This window comes from Tyto alba, unplaced genomic scaffold (assembly GCF_018691265.1).
Source record: "Tyto alba isolate M040663 unplaced genomic scaffold, T.alba_DEE_v4.0 Super-Scaffold_41, whole genome shotgun sequence".
In the NCBI taxonomy this organism is placed as follows: Eukaryota; Metazoa; Chordata; class Aves; order Strigiformes; family Tytonidae; genus Tyto; species Tyto alba.
The window spans coordinates 21,608,807-21,629,428 of NW_024881317.1; the positions used below are offsets into that span (position 1 = coordinate 21,608,807).

Sequence of the window (20,622 nt, forward strand, 5' to 3'; positions counted from 1 at the left end):
GCGCCTGCGCGGTGGGCGTGGCGGGTCACGTGGGTGGCGGCGCAGGCGCCACGGCTGCCCCGGAAGTGCCTGGCGCGGCGGCGGGAGGGGAACGGGACGGAGCGGAGCGGAGCGGAGCAGCGGGGACCGCGCCCATGTCGGGCTTCGACACCAACCCGTTCGCCGACCCGGTGGACATCAACCCCTTCCAGGTGGGCGCGGGGGCCGGGGCGGGCCGCTGCTCGCCGCCGGGACGTGGCGCTGACTGAAGCGGTCGCGGGCCAATAGCGGCGCCGCTTCTCCCCGCCGCGGCCAATCGGGGCGAGGGGGCGGGCTTATCCCCCCCACTCCACCCCCCCCACACCCCGTGTCCGTGGGTCCCCCTCCCCAGCCCCACGGGGGTCATCCCGGAGCGGTGTGACCCAGCCGGGGCCCGCCTTCCCCGGAGCCCCCGTCTCCCCCCGGAACAGAGCGGGGGTCTCCCCTCCAGAAGAGCTCTCACATCCCCCTGGGCTTCGAGCCCCCTCCCCAAGTCGTCCCCCACCTCTCCAGGCTTTGGGGAGGGGGGGGGTTCAGCGCCAGCGCTCTGCCCCTACCCCCGAGGGTACCGAAACACCAGCGGATGCCTGAGCTGGGGAGATATTAGAAATAATTCTGTGAGGGGCCCCTCAGGGCTGGGCTGCGCGGTGGTCCGCCCGGCTGCTGCCTCTCTCTAGGGTCGGTCTTAACGTGCTCTTAAAAGCCCCCCCCCCCCCCCCCCCCAAGGCAAAGGGCATCCTTCGGCTGTGGTTTTGGGGAGGCAAAGCCTTTGAGGCTCTTGGAGGCTTTCACGGGGTTTGTCCCCTACGGGATCAATCTCTGTGCTCTGAAACAGGGGGTGGTTTATGTGGGGAGTTGGTCGGGAGCACCCTCGGGGATCCGATTCGCGTGGCAGCGGGTGTCTGGGCTTTGATTTTCATCGGCGAGCGGCTGCGGACGCTGCCTTACCTTCGCTGTTTGGCTGGGTCATAATCTGCAGGAAAGGGTGATTTCCTGGCCTCTGATTTTGTGGCCAAGCCAACATGAAAGTGTTTGTTGATCGGGCTTAGTGTTTTGAGGAATCAAAGTGAAATAGGGAGGAAAAAAAAAAAAATCCTTTCCCCCCTCACCTTTGTTTTAGCATGCTCTCGTGTGTCTCAGGAGCGGAAAGGGTTTGGATGACCGTGTTCCTGTAATATTCCTTCAATGTAGCATAGCTCACACGTACAGTTGCTGTTCGTGTAGAGATTTATTGCTTCAGCACTGAAGGAAGTAAATATTCTGCTGCTTTACGCACATCAAAGCTGTCTTGGTATCAGACTGAACAGGGCCGTGCTCGCACTTTACTCACTGTTTAAACAAAAAGGATGGGACGCAATTTCCATCAGGTAACTCTGATGTCAGACTTACTTTTTAATGAGGACAAATGTACGTCGTGCCACAGATGCCCCCGCGGTAGTCTCATGGCTCTTTGCGGCTACAGCTGGTCTTTGTGGCAGATTTTACATCCTCCTTTTGAGAGTGTGAGGTTTTGTGTTCACCTTTGTCCCTTTTTTTTTTTTTAAAGAAAAATTCCCCCAGACATCAACAGCTGGACGCGAGGAATCTCCAACTGCTGCTGCCCAGAATCTTGGAGCCCTGTCTCTCCGATTTGAAAGTGGCATCTCACAATGTGGGACAGTGCTGCCCCAGTCTAGTAAATCTGATGAAACGAGCCCATTCCCTGCTGGGGTTTGGGTCCACGCGCTGGCTCGGTGCTGTGCGGGGCTGGGGGGATGGTTTGCCCACCCGGGAAGCGCCGACATCCCCTTCCACACTCACTGGAGATCTTGCTGAAAGACTAGAAGCGTCTTCACTCTCCCAGCGTTGTCACGCTGATGAATATCTCTTGGGCAGAGCACCAGGGTTGTCTTTCCTTGTTGTGGATCCCAGTGTAGAGCTTCGTACTCTGCGAATCCTGACATAACTGGGGATCTTTGCCTTTTAAGGGGACTTTGTTCATGACGTTCCATAAGCTTGGTATAAAATAAGCTGGTTTGGTCCTGTTAAAAATATCTCTGACTCTGTTACTTATTGTAACTGGTTAATGAGAGATGATTAACTGCCTTTGTTTATTCAGTAACCTGCTATAAGTGGCAGCTGCCTCCAAAACTTTGACGCAAACTTCAGACAAGGCTGGAAACTTTGCATCCTCTTTAGAGGTATCGATAATAGAATCCTTGAGGTTTCTCTCAATGCATCTTCTAGGCAGTGGCAGTGCTCTGAGGTCCCACGCTGGTGGCTGACTGCAGGACTGGTGATACTTGGGGCAAATACTGTGGTATTTAGACTACCATGTTAAGTTCTAGGTGACCCTCATTTGAGTTCTCTTGCCTTGATCTCATCTAGAGAGACATCTGTTTTCTTTTGTTTCTTTAACCTGTGGGAACAGAAACAAATGGAAGAAGATAATTTCTTGCACAAACCTGTTGTATCAAAATCTTTCAGCAGCTCTATCAGCTGGCACAGTGCAACGACAACTTTGTATTTGCATTAAACGCTGCGTTTGGAAATAGCTTTAATCTTCACATCGGTGCAGTTTGGTTGAAATGCGAAATTATTGTGCACTGGGGAATTTGAAGTCATGAGAAATGACATCACGCATTCCTGCTGCTTGAGGAAGTGATGGTAGGAAGGGCAACAAACGGGGATCTGCTTGTTGGCATTCTGCAGATCGATCTAATAATTGATTTGTGAGCGTGAAGTTTGTTCCTGGATGTACTTATTAAATCAAGCAGAATAGCTGGAGAAGTAAGAGAGCCATCAGGTGCGCAGGCTTCTCCTTCGCTCCGAAGCAAGAGAGAAGTTGCAAAGGATTGCTAGAGTTTAACTGGGGGTCCTAACAACTAAACCCTCCAAAAGGAAAGGTACCGTGGGACCTTTGGGGCAGGGGAGAGCGCCGTTACTTCCTCGGAGGGAGGAGGGACAGGCAAGTAACGTGGCTTCAAGTGGTTCAGTGGCTGAATGAAGTCCCTATTTTCATGTTTCACAGCATAAAGGATCGGGCCAGTGCTTGTTTCAGGAGAGTTGACTGCCTTTTGTTTTGTAGCTTGCAGAAAATAACTGTGAAACGTGAATTTTGTGGGTAACTTCTCGTTCATCTCTGCGTTTCTTGTGCTTACTCATCCTTCACGCCGTGTAGTCCAGGCTTGCGGAAGCTGGTGCCTCTGTTTCACAGCTGCTGTTTTCCTTCCTGCCCTATCCAAGGCACAGAGGCACATGTTCAAACACACTTCAGCTTTGTTGCAAATTCCCTGCTCTTTGTATATCTATTTTCAACACACTTGCACAATAGCAAGCGAGTTAAGCTGAGCTGTCTTGCCTTTGCTGTACCCCCTAATTAAGTAATTTTTTTTTTTTTTTTTTTAAGCTACACAATATGATGACAGGTCATCTCCCAGTGAAATCAAACTGGTCTGCAGCTGGAAGCAGTGAAAGTGGTGCTGCTCTCCTTGCCCTGCTCGGGCCACTGGCAGCCTTCCCTTTCCATAGCAGTGCTGTGCTGCTGACCCCTCCGCTTGATTCAGGGACTTGCTTTTTGAATGGAGTTGAGCGATGGGAAGAAAGAAATGTCTGGTTAGCCGTGGTGTTCCTTCTTATTTCTGAGCGCTTTCCTCCCAGCCTGACCGTTCAGGCTCTTAAAGTGGTTACGCAGCCTTTGCTTTCCTTTTCCCATGCCTTTAAGGGAACTTCTCTTCCTTGTGTGGTCATCTTCTGCTGGACTTAAGTCAGGCTGGGACCTCGCCTGCTCTGGATTAAAGGGTATCGTGCTAGCATGCAGTAGCTCTCGTACATCAACTGACTTGTAAGCCTGTGTCGACAGCCCATGCGTCTGCAAAACCAGTGAAGCTAAAGCCTCCGGAGGAGTAAGTAGTGACATAAAACCTGTGCCTTCAGTTCTTGCAGCCTTACTTCCAGCGTGGCGGTTCTGCTGGTGCTCCCCGTTTTTGTTTTTTTTTTTTTTTTTTTCCTTTTTTTTACAGCCCTGCCTGGCCAGGGAGTTGTACTTCATCAGGCAGCATCCAAAATCTCTTTGTCTGAGATCCCTCAGCCCAGGGTGATTCATAAACTAGTGCAACCTGTTGCGTAGGGAGTGCCTGCTATCGAGGAGATGTGTGAAGTTACTCATTAACTGTTCTGCATGCCTCTTGCTCAGCAGAAGGCTGCGCTAAAACCCCGGGGAATGGCTCCAGTGGGTTTCAGACAAGCCAAATGACTTTTTTGCAGCGCATGGACTCGGTCAGCCCTGCACACCTCTATTGCTCGCTCTTACCCTGTCGCAGCCTCAATTGCTTCTCACCCCATTAACCACAAAATTTAAAATGACTGATCTTGAGACATGAGTTGCTGAGGGAGGGAGGGATAAAAGGCCAATTTATTTTCTCACCCACACCCAGCTATCAGGTAGCGAGGCTGTTCTCACATTAGGATTTCCGAGTTCAAGAAGTACCTTGTTTCTCTAATAACTGGGGAGAGAAACACTTCAGAGGTCCAAGGCTGGCGATTAAATAGGCATCTTTTATGGAAAGTAGTGTGTATAAAAGAAGAAATAAATGTAGCTAAGTGCATTGCAGGTGAGGGAAGAAAGGCATTTTTGGCAGGGGTGCTGAGAGCCTTTTTTAAACAATCAGACTATTTGTTGGAGACAAGTAGGAGATGCTGTGAGTATAGGTAGACGCAGCTGTTATGCTGGCAGAATGAAAACCTCCAAAAGTAATTGGTGTCACACCTCCAGCTCAACTTTCCTGAGCATTTTGCCTTTTCAGAGCGACGACTGGTGTTTTAGCTTGCTGGTCCAAATGCCCTGGGTGGCAGCTGACACCTATCAGCCAGAACTAGCTGAACCTGGAAGCTCATTTTGCCAGGCTCTGCTGTGCTTTTGTGAATCCTCGTTGGCTTTGTGGTGCAAGTGAGGTTTGGGAGGTGGCCCTGGGTCTCCAGCAATATTCTGATTGTGGGTGAAGGAATCAGTGTCCCGCTTTGGGTCTCTGGAAATTAGGAGTAACTCGCTGTAGGTAAGTGGTAGTAATGTGCAGAAAGGGCTCCTGTGCTAAAAGCTTGTTGTGGTTTTTCAAATACACCTCTTGACTGAACAGGAGGTTACTTCTGCCCACAAATCTTGCCTTGCTGATAGTCATCTCCTTGGTTATTTAAATTTATTGCCAGCCAAGGCCATCTGCCTGTGGTGTGGGTGCGTTTTTCCCCATCCTGTTCCCAGTTAACAAGTAGATGGGAGGCAGGCGGCGTGGATAACACGTAAGCTGATGATGACCCGTGTCCAATGCTGATTTGTCTTTGCTCTCTCTCTTTTCAGGACCCCTCGGTGACACAGCTCACAAACACTAGCCAAAGTGGCTTGGATGAATTCAACCCCTTTTCTGAGAACTCCCAGCTGGTACGTGCCGTGTGTCTTTCCATTAGGTATCCTGGTGGTGGTTTTAGCAGCGTAGAAGGTCCCTTGGCAAGCGCAGCTTAAAAGAAAAAGTGTGAGGCTTTCACAGTTGATTTCCCCATGGGCAGTAGTTCACTGTGTGCGTGGCAAGCTGCAAGTAACTGCTCCTGCACTGGAGCACTAATAAACTCCCAGCTGGAGCTCTCCACTCGCATGGAACAGCTTCTCTCAAACTCTCTGCTGGCTCGTTGTAAAGCTACATGAAGTGTGAAGGGGAAGATGTTTTGTGGCAGGACACATCAATATTTATCTGGTCTCTGGGTTGGGAGCTGCACTGCTGTGGTGATACCACTGATGGATCGCTGCGAGAACTTCATTCTTCTTTCCGGGCTGCTGCTGCGTGGGAGATGGGAAAAGGAGAACAGGAAACCGGGGTAAAGCAGTATTTGTGGTTTAAACAACTGATCAAAATCCCTTTTTGTTACTTCTTTGCCTAATAGCTGTAATCCTCAGGTGCTGCTCCCCCAGTGCATTAAGGAACTAGCAAGCTTTGGGAAACACAGAGTTGCTTCCTGCTGGTGCTTTCTGGTTTAGCAGTGCTAAAATTTTAACTGTCTTTTGCTAAATGAAGCAATATGTAATGGTTTTGCCTTGTTGCTTGTGATTTATATGTAGACAAATGCAGCACAGACGACGCCAGCCACGCAGCCCTCCGGCCCCTCACAGCCTGCTGTTCTGCAGACATCCGTGGAGCCCACTCCCCAGGTATGGCAGCCCCCTGCACTGGTTCCTTCCCAAAAGCTGGGCTGGAGAGCATGAAGGAGCTCCCGTGGGCCTCGGGAGGCATGTCGGAATAGGAAGGGAACGGGATTCGCTGGGGTTGGGCGTGGGGAGATGCAGGTGGTCTTTTAAACTTGCATTTGTACCTGCCTCGTGAAGCAGGTCTCTTGAAGGGATGCAGACACTCGGTTCTTTGTGCCTTTTTCCCTGTCCCTCTGGTGGCAGAGCTCACTTTGTCTTGTATCCTGTTTGCTCTGGCTTCCCTCTGCAAACACTGAAATGTATCCTGCTAATGCTTTTAGCTTAGTTCTGGTGACTGGTCAGGTGCAGTCAGTTCCAGGAGTGTAAATGCAGTCTAGCTGTACATTCCAGCCACTGCTTAGACTGGCTGGCAAATACCCAACTGCCAGGATCACCTCATCCAAAGAGCAGAGAAGCCGAGGCTGCTAGGAGAAGGAGCAGTTCTCAGAATAGCAAACAGGTCAAAGAGGTGTTTAAGAGATGTGGTAGACAGCTGTCTTGCCTTTCCTTTGAGCCTCCTCTCCTAGCTGGGAAGGGAATTGTCCTGCTCACCGTTCTGTTGCAAGATGCTTAGAGCCACAAGGTGGACTGGGAGGTAGAAGAAGCCGCAAGAAAAGCATAGCTTTGCTGAAAGGGAAGGGCGCAGGGATGTGTGACAGACTGGATAGCCTCCTGAGGGCTCTTCCAGTCCCGTCCTCCCATGGGATAAGGGAGGAACATCTGTGTGGAGCTCTGCATTGATCTTGATTTCATCCTCCAGCAGGTAAGGCAGAAAGCCTCAAGATGTTTCAGTCAGCCACGGGTGTTCAGCTTTCAGATTGTCCTCGACCCTTGCTATTGAATTGTCTTTGCTTCTTTTCTAGTTTGGCATCTGGTGTGTTTGCTGGTGGTATTGCCGCTGCCTCCGTTAGGGAAGGACTTACCTTTTTTTTTTTTTTTTTTTTGGTTTGTTTTTCTCCCTGCTTTAGGCTGTGGCTGCGGCAGCACAGGCTGGGCTTCTTCAGCAGCAGGCAGAATTAGAGAGGAAGGCAGCTGAGCTGGAGAAGAAGGAAAGGGAATTGCAGAATAACGCAGCCGGCTTTAATCGTGAGTAACTGCTTCCTGCAATGCCCTGCCCGCAACGAGCGTGATGCCCAGGGCAGCCTGGGTTGCTTGGTTTGTCAGGATCTGATGAAGGCTCAGCCTGTCCAAGTGTGTGCAGCTTTTTTAGAAGCCACGTGTCTTTCCTCTAGTCCTTCACAGCTGTGGCAACCCTCTTGGGACTGTACCTGTCATCCTGTAACTCACAAGATGGGAAATGAACTCAGAGATGAGATGCTGGAGACCAGCTCTGGTGGGTCTCTGCCCTTGAGCGTGCTCTCAGCATCTGCGTTTGACCACGCTGAGTTCTTCAGACACCAATTTTGGATCCGTGTCCGAGCTGTTGTGTGATGCTGCCATGTTAAGGCTTTTCACTCAGAGCAATAGAGCTTTTAGTTTCAGTCTCAAGGCTCTCTTAACCACAGCAAAACAATAATTTCCCCTAATGGTGGTTTTAAATGGCTGAATCTGGACTTGTGCCGAGTTGTGATGGCCCTTTGGCTGTTGCAGGGGAATTCTGCCTCCCACGTACGAAAGCCCTCAAACTAGGCTGGTCTGCCTCGCTGCTGCCAGCAGAGTTAACACCTCCCCGCTGTGCTGCCTGCTCAAACCTAGTTACTTACCAAGACCTAGCCTCTTCCAAGGTTTTAATGTCCATATATACAAACGGATACTTGCCAATTATGTTGTGCAAATTAGTCTTTCAATGAGAGAAGGGCAAGTGAAGAACTGCTCCTTTCTCCTTTCCACAGTGAGGCAAAACAATTGGCCGCCTCTTCCCAAGAAGTGTCCGATCAAACCGTGTTTTTATCAGGATTTTTCTGCAGACATCCCAGCTGACTACCAGCGGATATGCAAGATGATGTATTACTTGTGGATGTGTAAGTAATGGCTTGAACTTCAATAAAAATTGTTTCTAAGAAGATTCTGTATCAAATGCTGAGTTTTGACCAACAGTAAATTCTCTAGGTGTTGTCTGCAAGGGTGAAATAATGTCTCCTTCCCTCTTTTTATGAAGGCAAATGTAAAGGACTCCAAGTTTATGCTTTGGGAATAGCTCGTTCATGACAGAGTTTTGATTATTGTTTAATGGAGACCTGAACAACTCTCCTGAGACTCTGAATGACAGCAGGTAGCACAGTTCAGAGACTGGATCCAAAACAGCCTTGACCATATTTGTCAATTTTGGGGGTCTGAAGAGATGTAAGGTTGGGTTGTAAGCAGCAGGATCAGATGAGGTTCTTGGGTTAAGCTCTGTTTTCCTTTCAGGGGAGGCAAGGGAATTAGATGGCCCAAACTCTCCTTAATTTCTGCAGACCTCCATGTGTTCAGTGGGAGATTAGGGATGCTTCTGAGTTTATCAAGATCTTACTGATGTTTTTTCCCTTTCTCTCCCATCCTAAACAGTGCATTCGATTACCCTGCTCCTAAACCTGCTTGCTTGCCTGGCATGGTTCACAGTCCAGCCAGAAAGAGGAGTAGACTTTGGTCTCTCGATCCTGTGGTTTATTATATTCACCCCTTGTGCCTTTCTCTGTTGGTACCGACCAATTTACAAGGCTTTCAGGCAAGTAGTATTTTCTTCTGTAACGGGGATATATCTTTTAGCGGGTGGAGCTTTGGCTTTATCTGTTACAATAGTATGTTGCCTGCAGGATTTTTCCAGCACTTTGCATCGTTAAATAGATCAAACCCTGTTGTTCCTAAACATATTAGAAATATCTGATGGAACTGGATTATGGTGGTCCTTTCTCATCTTGAAATCCAAGCCTAGCCAATCACAGGGTCCTACTTTGTTATTAATTTCTGAGAAACTGTTTGGCACGTTAATGCGTTGAGCATGCTGCATGCATTAAAGAAGCTGCTTTCAGCCCACCTGCTGCTGGGCAGAGTGGTGGTTTTGCAATACACAGTGGACATGCAAGTTGTGTTGCTGCATAAGTTCCTCCTGAAATCACCTGCCCTGAGCAGCAGCTTTCCCCTGGAGAAAGGAGTTCACTGAAATTGTTTCCCTCCTCCTAGAGGAGGGAGTCTGTGCAAGGGTCATGTTCCTGGGTTTCACTCCTGCTGTCTCTCCTGCAGGTCTGACAGCTCCTTCAGCTTCTTCGTCTTCTTTTTCATCTTCTTCTGCCAGATAGCAATCTACATCATCCAGGCTGTTGGCATTCCTGGCTGGGGAGACAGGTAAGCTTGCTTCCACGGGCTGCCATGTCACAGCCCTGCATGGATGCTTTTTCTCACCAGGGCTGTGACTGTCAGGAGCTTTGGGGTCCGCTGCTGACAGCTGTCTGTTCTTTCTCCTGTGGTTTTCCTCTCTGATGATACATAGCTTTGGCAGGTCCCAGCTGGGCTGCCTCTCTCCTCCCCTCTCCCCATCCTAGTCCCAGCAAAGGCAGGTACCTTGGCTGCTGCTGCCAGCGCTGAAAGCACTATGTGAAATCTTCCACGCCTTCTCTGCTGCCTTCCCCCTCACTTAATACACATAATACTTATCCCCTTTTGATGCTGAGCCTCCAGCGTTGACCGAATCTGCCTCGTGTTAAAAGGGAGCCTTCCCCGATAGAGGCTGTGGCGTGGGCATGAGGGATCTCTGACCCAGAGGCTGCGTGTGGCTTAACTCGATACTGCTGCTAGCAGCCTGATTCAGTCCCTTAACTCCTTCTGAATTTCTCTCGAGTGCACCGTCGTTGGGCTGTGCTTCAAAAAAATAAGCAGAGAGGGTTTTACCCTTGCCGTTTCTTCATGCCATTGCACAGAAGGATGATCCTGGGCTTCTGGAGTGAGTCCAACAGGCCTCTCATCAGCAGTTGCCCCTGCAGTGAAAGCACAGGCTTTCTTTTCGCTTTGCTGCGTTGGCCGCAGATTGGATTCCGGAGTTAACTGTGAGCAGTGGAAAGGTTAACAGCTAGTGGTTTTTCTCCTGAGGGGGAGTCTTCAGGTGATGAGCGCTTTGAAACTGCTGTCTATTTTTGCCCGCTGCCTGCAGAATGGCTCATGGGCAAAGCTGTCCTTGTGCTCCCTCCCCTGCTAGCTGGTGCTGCCTTAGTCATGGGGGACTGGGAGGGGGCACTCCGTTTTTAGTCTGACTTTGGAGAGTGTGCGTTAAGCTTTCGGCTGTGTTTCCTCAAGCCAGACAGCGCGTTTATTTTTGGCTGTAGTGCATGGTGTGCCTTTCCGCTTTCTCGTAATGAGGAAGAAGTTGTGCAGCCCATCAAATGGGATGGTTTGGCTCACTTGATTCCCTCTCTCCTGGTCGCACACAGCTTGCTTGGTTTAGCAGTTGGAAAGATTCTTTTCTCCAGCACCCAGGAGGGTGTTTTGGGTGAGCCGTCTTGGTATTTTTACCCACAGCCAAGCACTGATAATTCCTGGCGTCCTGCCTGCCCCTTCAACAGCTGCCAGTTTCCTCCTTTCCGTAGCTCTACCTTCATCCCTTCCTTTTTCCACCACCTCCCAACACTTACATCCCTGGCCACGCAGAGCTGTCGCAGTGACATGCAGGTCTAGGCTCCAGATCCGCCAGCTGAGCTCTTCCTATTTAGAAGTGCCAGCCTATCTTTACATTACTTGGCGGAATTTTGAGAAGGTGCCCGTGGGAGTGACTTGATCTATGATGGTGCCAAGGGTATTGATTTTTGCTGCTTAAGGGGGGTGGCCCAGGGGCCGGGGCTGCAGCGTGGGTGAGGTGAGCCCGATTCTCTTGGGTAGAGGTGGATCGCTTCTAAAAATGATGATGGAAACTCTGGCACCAAAACGAGCGCCTGGGTGAGCTCCGGGTCCCTGCTTCCACAGCCGATACGTTCGGTTTTGCACCTCCCTGTAGCCTTCCCCAAAGGCTCCTGTGCAACCGTCGGTGCCTCTTCTCCCCCTGCTCCATCTCATCCTGTGAATTGAAGGCTCCCCGTGCTCAGCCCGCTCACCCCTCTCTTGCAGCGGATGGATTGCGGCGCTGTCTGAGGTGCACGGGAACCTGGCCGTGGCGGTTATCATGATGGTGGTGGCAGGATTCTTCACCCTCTGCGCGGTTCTCTCGCTCTTCCTCCTGAAGCAGGTGAGTCCCTCGGAGGCAAGGCGAGGGCTCGGCTGCCTGGCTGATCCACAGGTCGGGCTGCTCCCCGGGTATCCTGGGGTTGCCACCCCCTCTCATCTGTCTGGGGATTAGCTTGCTTTTGAAGATGTAATCAGGGCACTGTCAAGAGCTTTTGATGGAAGTGTTTTCACTAGCGCTCCCTGCGTCGATGCCAAGTCGCTTGAACACTGAGGGGACCTGCAGGTGGGAAAGTAGCCTTCAGGGAGGGAACCAGAGGTGCAGATGCTTCAGTAAGGCACACCATTAACCAGGCACATTAGAATAAAAGAGGGTGTGGTAAGGCTTGCTGCATTGGCCGCTGGCCAGGGAAGATGGCCAGCGAGGTCACCCTCGTCAAACACAGACATCAAATTTCTTGCACCTCCCTTTAGCTTGAGTCTAAAGATTCCCCTTAGCTTGTCTAGAGGTGGCTGAGCGGAGGCGGCCGTTGCTTTGTTCGGGTATCCAGGGCTTTACAGTCCCTGCTACCGCAGTGTTGTGGGACTTTTCAAAGCCTGGTGGGATCCAAAGGAGTGCCTTCCCGCTGGCTCCCAAACGCAAGCCCCGCTTCCTCCTCCTGATCGGCCACACGAGAGTTGCATTTCTGCAATTACCAGCAGGAATGTAGCTTTGGGGAAGGCAAGGACAGGCTGAACTGGTCCTGTTCCTATTGCTTCCTCCTCCTTTTCTCCTAAATTGTATCTTGAAGGAAACACCTCGTGCTTGTAGTTGCAGGCACCTTCAGGTCCTGCCCTGCAAGTGTCTGTAAATGCAGGGGTTAAGTGTCCATACCATCACAGTGTGGGGAGGGGAGTTTTTGGTTTGATACCCACCATTTTGCTGCGAGCTCCACATTTCACAACAGAGGTGGGTCTCGTGAAATCTGCAGCATCACATGCAGGTGAGGTGGAGGCAAGGGCTCCAGCCCATCCCCTCTAGCTGCCAGGAGAGCTGGTTAGTGGTGGGGCTGAGGAAAAGCAAGGTGTGTGCAGCAAGCCCACAATTACATGCTGATTTTCCTCCCCCCCCACCCCCCCCAATCCTCTCCTGTTTCCCAGGTGCATTCCCTGTATCGGCGCACAGGAGCCAGTTTCCAAAGGGCCCAGGAAGAGTTTTCCCAAGGCATCCTCACCAACCGGAGCTTCCAGAACGCAGCCGCTGGGGCGGCCTCCTCAGCTGCACAGAGTGCTTTCCGGGGAAACTAGCCCTTCCCGGGGCCTCCCCCTTGCTTCCTCTGCCATCATCACCCCAACATTTTTTTTTTTTTTTAATTTTATTTTTTTTGTCCTAAAGATGCACTTTTCAGGGGTACCATGTTAGCTCTGTGATGCCGACTCCAGATGAGAAGAGCTCTGTTTTGTTTTGGTTTTTTTTTAGCTTCAGCTGGCCTACGTTTATGACAATTAGTTTTCCCTGTCTTGTTTTAGGGTGTGGGGAGATAGGGGAGACATTCTCTGAAGCAAATATATTTCTCTATCCAGGACGTACTGAGTGTTTCTGTCTCTCAGTTTCTCGCCCTGTCTGTAGCTGGAAGACGAGGGGAAGCAGGTTTTGATTTTATTCTCTCTTCTATTGGCGTTTGCTATGAAGAATTTATCTGCTGTTTTGGGGGAGGGGGGGTTTGTAACTTGCATGTAGTTTGTTATTAATTTTAAGAGCAAAAACTGTACTTTTGGTTTATTACACTTACACAATGCTGCATTTTGACCTCCTAACTGCTCGGCTGCCTGAGAGTCGGGATAACGTGGCACAAAGGAAAGCCTGGGAGCAGGGGGGATTAGAGAGAAGGGGTAACGTCTTTTTCCTTGTCCCCCCATTTGCTTCCACGGGGATTCTGCAGATGACGACCCTCAGGGCTCCCGGGCACAGAGAGAGGGAGAAGGGATCAGCAGGGGCTGACTGTCTCCATGGCCTTAAACCAGGGGCAGGAGGGAAATAGGGATTTTTATTTGAGCTCAAACACTACCCTGTCTCTCCCCAACTAACCGTGAGAGCCTGCCTGGTGAGAGCATGAATGGATTTTTCTCCGGGGACAGCTCCTCCCCGCCTTCCTCCTCCCACATAATATTTTTTTTTCAGCTGGGAAAGAACTGCTTTGATGTGTGTTTAGCTTCGAAAGCTGTTCCCGGAGCTGGGTTGCCGCTTGGGCTGCCGATGCGGCGCGGGGCTTGGCGTGCCCGTGGGGGCAAGGACCAGTGGGGGGAGCATTTTCCTCGCCTCCCCCCTGCTCTCCAGGTTGCTGACAGACTTTGTGTTGCCCCTTTCTGTCCCCTCCTGCCCAGGCAGGGGGTTGCATTTTGTGTCCCCATCCTCGGCTGGCAGGGAGCGGGTGCGGGGGGGAGCCTGCTCGGCCAGAAATCGCCCCTTTTTACACACATACCCCTTTCCTCCTGTATTAATTTTTAACCTGTGTCTCATCTTTTCATGTAAAAAAAAAAAAAAAAAAAAGGGAAAAAAATTAATAATAAAGTGTAAATATGCTCAAAACAAAATCCCCCTGATGTCGGGGGGGCGTGGCTAGAAGCGGGTCGGGGGCGTGGCCGCGCGGGGTTGGGGGCGGGTCGGGGGCGTGGCCACGCGGGGTTGGGGGCGGATCGGGGGCGTGGCCACGCGGGGTTGGGGCGGATCGGGGGCGTGGCCACGCGGGGCTGGGGGCGGATCGGGGGCGTGGCCACGCGGGGTTGGGGGCGGATCGAGGGCGTGGCCACGCGGGGTTGGGGGCGTGGCCAGGGCCGTGGCGCGCCGGGAAGGCGGAAGCGGGGCGGGGCGGGGCGGCCATGGCCGGTAGCGGCTGGGCCCCGCCGCGCCTCGATGAATTCATCCTCACCGAGCGGCTGGGCGCCGGCACCTACGCCACCGTTTACAAGGCCTACAGGAAGGTAGGGCCGGGCCTGCTGCGGGGTGTCCCTCTCCCGTGGCGTGTGTGTCCGTCCCCCCCCGCTTTTTCCCATCCCTCCATGGCGGGGTATCATCCCTACAGCCCCTCAGTGGGACCTGTCACCCCTTTGCCCCCTTCCCTTCCCCACCCGGGACCCCCCTGCCAGGCTGGGGAAGGGCCCCCCAGGGTGGTTCTTGGGGTGGAGGTGGTGGGGAGGGGGGGGTTGCTCCACGCTTGGCTCCCCTTGGCAGGGGGACACGCGTGAGGTGGTGGCCATCAAGTGCGTGAACAAGAGGAGCCTCAACCGCGCGTCGGTGGAGAACCTGCTGACGGAGATCGAGATCCTGAAAACCATCCGCCACCCCCACATCGTGGAGCTCAAGGACTTCCAGGTTGGGGCTGGGGGCTTCCCGGGGGGGGGGACGACACTGAGCCAGCCCCCGTGGGTCCATCCTGGCTCCCTATGGGTGTATCCACGGGGCTCCACGCCAGCAACTGGGCAAACCAGTCCTGCGTGGGTGGGATACCCAGTGGGACTGGCCGGGGTGGCGTGAGGGGGGGTCTTCTTGCCTCGCAGTGGGACAGCGACCACATCTACCTGATCATGGAGTTCTGCGCCGGGGGGGACCTTTCCCGCTTCATCCGGATGCGCAGGATCCTCCCCGAGAAGGTGGCCCGCATCTTCCTGCAGCAGCTCGGTAAGGGCACCCTTCCAGGGGGTGGGGGGGTTGGGTGGGGAGGACAGGGTTGTGTCTCTGTCCCCCCACCACATGCCCATCTGCCCGCCCAGCCTGCGCTCTGAAGTTCCTCCACGACCGCAACATCTCCCACCTGGACCTCAAGCCGCAGAACATCCTCCTGAGCGCCCCGGAGAACCCCCAGCTGAAGCTGGCAGGTCAGGGCAGGCCCCCAGGGAGGGGCTGGGGCGGAGGGGGGGGCTGTAATTCCTTCTCCTCACCCCCCACAAGCTCTCCTCGCCCTCTCCACCCCCCCCACCCCCCTCCAGATTTCGGGTTTGCGCAGTACATGTCGCCGTGGGACGAGAAGCACGTCCTGCGGGGCTCCCCGCTCTACATGGCCCCCGAGATGGTGTGCCGCCAGCAGTACGACGCCCGGGTGGACCTGTGGTCGGTGGGCGTCATCCTTTACGGTGGGCTTTTGCTTTTATACCCCCCCCCCTCACCCCGGGGCTCGGCTCGGAGCCGGTTTCCCCCTCTCCATCTCCCCCCACCACTCCCTTTCCCCCCCCCCGCCACCCCACAGAAGCACTTTTCGGGAGGCCGCCCTTTGCCTCCCGCTCCTTCGCCGAGCTGGAGGAGAAGATCCGCAGCGACCGGGCTGTCGAGGTAACACGGGATGGAGCCGGGGGGTGGCGGGGTTCCCACAGCCCACTCCCGTGGCGGCAGAGCCGGGGGTCTCAGCCCCCTTCCCTCCCCAGCTGCCCAGCCGGCCCCTGCTCTCCCCGGAGTGCCGGGATCTCTTAGGACAGCTCCTGGAGAGGGACCCTGTGAAACGCATCTCCTTCGAGCGCTTCTTTGCCCACCGCTTCGTGGATATGGAGCACGTCCCCGGCCCCGAGAGCCTCTGCAAGGCGGTGAGTGGGGGGCTGCTCCCTGGGGGATGCAAGGGGGCCGAGCCCTGAGCCTCCCCCCCCCATCTTCCCCAGACCGACTTGGTGGTGGAGGCGGTGAAGAAGGATCAGGAGGGGGATGCCTCCGCTGCCCTCTCCCTCTACTGCAAAGCCCTGGAGTATTTTGTGCCAGCTCTACACTGTGAGTCCACCCCAGGGGGCTGCGTGGGTTCCGGGTGGTGGTGGGTGCATTTGTGAGGGGGTGGGGGTGGGGGGTGGACCCCCAGGGGAGGCCAGTTTGCAGCCCACCCCCCCCCCCAGCATTCGATTACTCTCCCCCCCTCACCAGATGAAAGCGATGCTCGCCGGAAAGAAGCCATCCGGGCCAAGGTGAGCCAAAAATCCCTGGGGAGGTGGTGGGGAACTGCATCCCCATGGCTTAGCTTGGCAAGATGTCCCTCATCCTCCGTCCCCTGTGCTGGGGGTCCCCTCACCGCGCCCCCCCCCCCCCCTCTGCTGTGGGCAGGTGGGGCAGTACATCTCCCGAGCAGAGGAGCTGAAGGCATTGGTCACCTCCAGCAGCAAGAACCTCCTGCAGCAAGGGAACCCGGCCAGAGAGCTCCTTAAAGGTAATGTTTTGGGGGGGGATATCCCCACCCCAGCATCAGGGCGGGAAGTGAGGTTTTGGGCTGACGGGTGCTCCCCGTTGCAGAGATGGCCAAGGACAAGCCTCGCCTCTGCGCTGCGCTGGAAGTGGCTTCTGCTGCCATCGCTAAGGTGAGCCGTGGATTTGGGGGGGGTCCCCTTGAGTGGAGGAGGAAAGAGCAAACCCGGGTGGGGAGGGAGCCGGCATAGCCCCCCCGGCTGCAGCCCGGCCCCACCGGGGTCTCTTGCAGGAGGAGGAGGGCAAAGATGACGGTGACACCCTGGAGCTCTACCAGCAGAGCCTGGGCGAGCTGCTGCTCCTCCTGGCCGGTGGGTTGTGGCCGTGGGTGGGTGCTGTGGGGCAGGGAGGGGTCCGGCCGTGGCCGATCCGATGGGTCGATCCCTCTTCTCTCCGCAGCGGAGCCCGCGGGGAGGCGACGGGAGCTGCTCCACGCCGAGGTGAGGGCCAGCCGTGGGCCGGCAGCATGTCCCCCTTGGCGTGGCTCTGAAGGGACTTTCCTCTGTCTCTCTCCCTGCCAGATCCAGACTCTGATGGCCCGTGCTGAGTACCTGAAAGATCAGATGAAGGTACGGCTGCTTTGGGGGGTGGGGGGGCCCTGGAGCATGTCGGGGAGAGAGTCTGCGGGCTGGAAAACGATCCTCTCCCCTGGCAGATGCGGGAGGCGCAGTCCATGGGCAAGGAGGCGCTGGCAGAGCCCGTCCGGAGCAGTGAGTCCCCATCTCCATCCCTTCGTGTCCCATCCGAAGGGGGGTTTGGTGAAAAGGGCCTTGGGGAAGTGTCCCCCATCGTGGCTGCGGTCCTGCGGCGGGGAGGGATCCCCACGGGTGCCGCAGCCACGGGGATTTCCCCACCTGTGGGTAATCCCGACCCTGCACACCCTCCTCTCCCCACCCCTGGCGTGGGGTCATCTCTACGGGTGCCCACCACCCCGGGCCGGGCGACGACGGTGTGTGCAGCTGAGTGAGTGTCCTTTGTGTCCCCCCGGCACAGCCTGTACCTTGCAGTGACGCCCAGGAGCCGGCCGGCGGGATGCTGCCCACCGCCCCGTGCACAGCGATGCCGTTGGCGGGGCGGAGGAAAGACGACGAGGCTTTCGTCCCGACCACCTCGGGGTGGGGGGGGGCTCCCACCCCCGGAGGTGGAGGGTGGGGGGGTCCACAGGACCATCTGCCCCTCTCCCCAGGCGCTGGCGTCGACTCATTTCCCGGCAGGCAGAGCCCCCTCCCAGCCCTGCCTCGACCGTCTGCTGCCGCAGCATTCCCTGACGGCGGTGGGCAGGTTATTCCACTCTAATTCCCTCCGCTGGCTGTGACGGGCTGGGTATTTTTATCCCAGCACTGGGCTCCAGCAGAATAACACACACACACACCCCCCGCTGCCAGTCACATACGTCTCTTCCCTTTTCGGCTGGATGTTTCTTCCACTTCCCGAATTTTTCTAGGGGAGCCCTGACCATATGCACAGCCCAGACCCACAGACCCCCCCCAGCCCCGGTAGCTCCAGGCTGTTGGTGACGGCAGCAGGCAGGAGGGGGTCGGGGACGCTGCCGGCGCCTGCCCTCCGCTGTGCCTTTCTCACCCAGCAACTACCTCTCTGCGCCCACTGCTGCTCGTCCGGCCTCGAGCACCCGATTGCACTCTCCCAGCCCGGCCGTACCTCCCTCTCGCTGCTGGAGCGTCGGGGTCGAGGCTTTTGCTTCCTAAAAACTGCCTGCACTGGAGCCTGGCAGGTACTGGCTGCGTTCGTCATCTGTGTCATGAGGTGTTCCCAGTGCTCAGCGGGGGGCTAAGGGACTGGGCATGCTCCTCCGCGCGGAGAGTCCTCGCGTAAAACAGATGAGCTGAAACCAGCCGCCTGCAGGGACAGAGTCACGCAGCTGCAAACGGCGATACCTCCCCGAAGGCAGAGCCTCGACCTCCTGCCTGCTCTGTTTCTCAGGGCTCTGACAACCTGAATATCCAAATTATATTCCCGGGAGCCCCCTGCCCCAGCCCTGCAGAAGTCACATATCCAGGGTGGTGAGGTCCGTCTGTCCTGCAAAGCAAGGGATTTTCTCAATATCTACTGTATTTCAAGGGAATGTAATTTGTTCTCTTTAGTAAACACTTATTTTGGTTTCTTCAACTCCTCCTCCCGTCTTGGGTTTGTGCTTTAAGACCCAAGAGGGGTCTCCAGCCAAGCCCAGGACCGAGAGCCAGCTTGGGATGCCTGGAGCTGTCAAGAAGGGCTGGGGACCCCTCGTCCCCGTCCCCCTGCCCAAAACCAGACCTGGGAATCCCCTTTCCTCCTGCCAGTGCTGGCTGGGAGTGCCCTACCTCCCTGTCCTCCCTGGGGACATGAGGCAGCCAAAGCAAGGTTTGACCTTGTTTTTGCTTCAGATCTCTTTTTTTTTTTTTTTTTTTTTTTGGTGTGTGTGCGTGCATGTAAAACATCAAGCAGAACAACATAAAAGATTACGTAAAATCACATTTTCTCCAACAGATTTGTATGGCGGGTGAGGAACGGCTGGGCTGGGCAGAGAGGTGGGGGGGGGGGTAAGAGCAAATGCTGGGGTGATTTTGGGGGGACCCCAGGAATGGTCTGAGCTGTGACCCCAACAAAGCTCCTCCTGAGACCACCTTTGCCCCAGATGCTGCCCCATAATGTGGTTTCTCCCCCATCTTTCCCCCCCCCGGCCTGTAGCCCCAGCCTTTAGTCCTTTGCCGGCTGCTCCATGCCCCAGCTGTTGGAGAGCTTCCCGGGCAGATGTGGCAAGGCATTTTTTTTTGTCTTTTATATCATTGTTACTATTTTTCTGAGCAGAGATTATACCCTGAGGCTTTAAAGAGCTTTCAGACCCCCTGCCCTCCCGCGGCCCGTGGCTAGCGTGGAGCTGCGGGGGATAGCTGAACTGGCTGGCTGCGGCAGCCGGCGCGGATAATCGCATCTGTCTTTACGCTCTGCCGAAGACGCGGCCGAATCCGAAGCCTTTTGATACGGGGAGAGGCTTCGGCCACATCCCTGCCCTGGGGTGGTGGAGCTCGGGGTGCCCCCGCTTCGTGGCGGGGTGGCTTGCGAGCCTTTTCTGCATCGGAGCTCGCAGGGAGGGAGGGAAGGAGGCACGGAGCGAGCAGTCCCCATCCCGGCAACGCGGGGCCGCCTCCGGCCGTGGCCTCTGTCACTTGGCACGGCTTCGGCTGCAGCGGGGAGGAGCGAGAGCTGGCTTCTCCCATCGGCGTGATGGCAAAGCCCGGCGGGGACGCGGGCCGAAGCGGTCCTGCCTCCCTGCCAAGGGCTCCTCCAGCCTGGTGCCTCCCGAGCACCGCTCACCGGGAGGCTCTTGGGTCCGGCTTGTCACCCAGAGAGGGACACAGGGATGGCAGATGGGATTATCACCCTCCTTGTCCCAGCCCGTGGGCTCCTCGGTGATGGGAGTTCATTTAATGGGCTTTAAAGAAAGAGGGTGGGGGGGAAGCTGGGCCAGCGTGTGGAGCCAACCCTGGGCTCTCCCCCAGGCTCTTTAATCCGGATTAAACCCACTATCTGGACCAGCGATGCCGCAGTGGGATGGATGGGGCCATCCCTTCCCGCAAGGAGATTTAATCGCCCGCAAAATAAAAACAAAAGCACTTGGCGGAGATCCCCCCTCCTTTGATGACGGTTCGTTTGTTTCGGTGCTTGAACGGTTGCTCGTCTGATGCTTTGTCAATTGGGGAAACCACTCGCGTCATCCTGCGCTCACCAGCAGAAAGGAGGCCTGATCCTGCGGCCGTATGCTGGGGGGTTGCTCTGGTGCAGGAGGGTAGGAGCTGTGCCCGCCCACAGGGCATTTATTTATACGCTTTGCTGCCAGCAGACATCCTCCAGCAACCAGCAAGGACTTGCTTGGATAAACCCACCCCAAACCTGGCCCCGTAGGTGAGGGAATTATATAGGGGTTTGTAGTGCAGAAGAGAGAAAAAAATAGATTTTCTGCTTTAATCCACGCTAATTCTTTGCTTGAAGGTTTTTTTTTAGCCCGTGTGTTGATGCCCGGAGCAGTCGTATGGCGTGCAGGCAGCCGGGATGCTCGGCTGCAGGGATGCTCGGGGAGCCGGCAGTGGGGAACGCTGGCACACGGGCTGCATCTCTCGAGGGGCAGGGAACAGGC

The 20,622-nt window shown here is 55.1% G+C and overlaps 2 protein-coding genes across 2 annotated transcripts; both read left to right on the forward strand.

Annotated features, from left to right (window-relative positions):
- The first annotated feature begins 35 nt into the window (after positions 1-35).
- SCAMP2 (secretory carrier membrane protein 2) lies at positions 36-12,861 on the forward strand. Its single transcript, XM_042804164.1, has 9 exons — positions 36-191; positions 5,351-5,431; positions 6,104-6,193; positions 7,198-7,315; positions 8,062-8,190; positions 8,717-8,876; positions 9,392-9,493; positions 11,243-11,360; positions 12,437-12,861. Exons 1-9 carry the CDS (start codon positions 135-137, stop codon positions 12,581-12,583), a joined length of 1,002 nt encoding a protein of 333 aa, XP_042660098.1. The 5' UTR covers positions 36-134; the 3' UTR covers positions 12,584-12,861.
- Positions 12,862-14,106: 1,245 nt separating this feature from the next.
- ULK3 (unc-51 like kinase 3) lies at positions 14,107-18,617 on the forward strand. Its single transcript, XM_042804157.1, has 16 exons — positions 14,107-14,257; positions 14,508-14,648; positions 14,834-14,954; positions 15,047-15,151; positions 15,263-15,406; positions 15,520-15,602; positions 15,695-15,850; positions 15,923-16,028; positions 16,176-16,216; positions 16,353-16,455; positions 16,539-16,603; positions 16,723-16,801; positions 16,890-16,930; positions 17,012-17,059; positions 17,146-17,200; positions 17,484-18,617. The coding sequence occupies exons 1-16, from the start codon at positions 14,156-14,158 to the stop codon at positions 17,498-17,500; spliced, it is 1,407 nt and encodes a 468-aa protein (XP_042660091.1). The 5' UTR covers positions 14,107-14,155; the 3' UTR covers positions 17,501-18,617.
- The last annotated feature ends 2,005 nt before the right edge of the window (positions 18,618-20,622 follow it).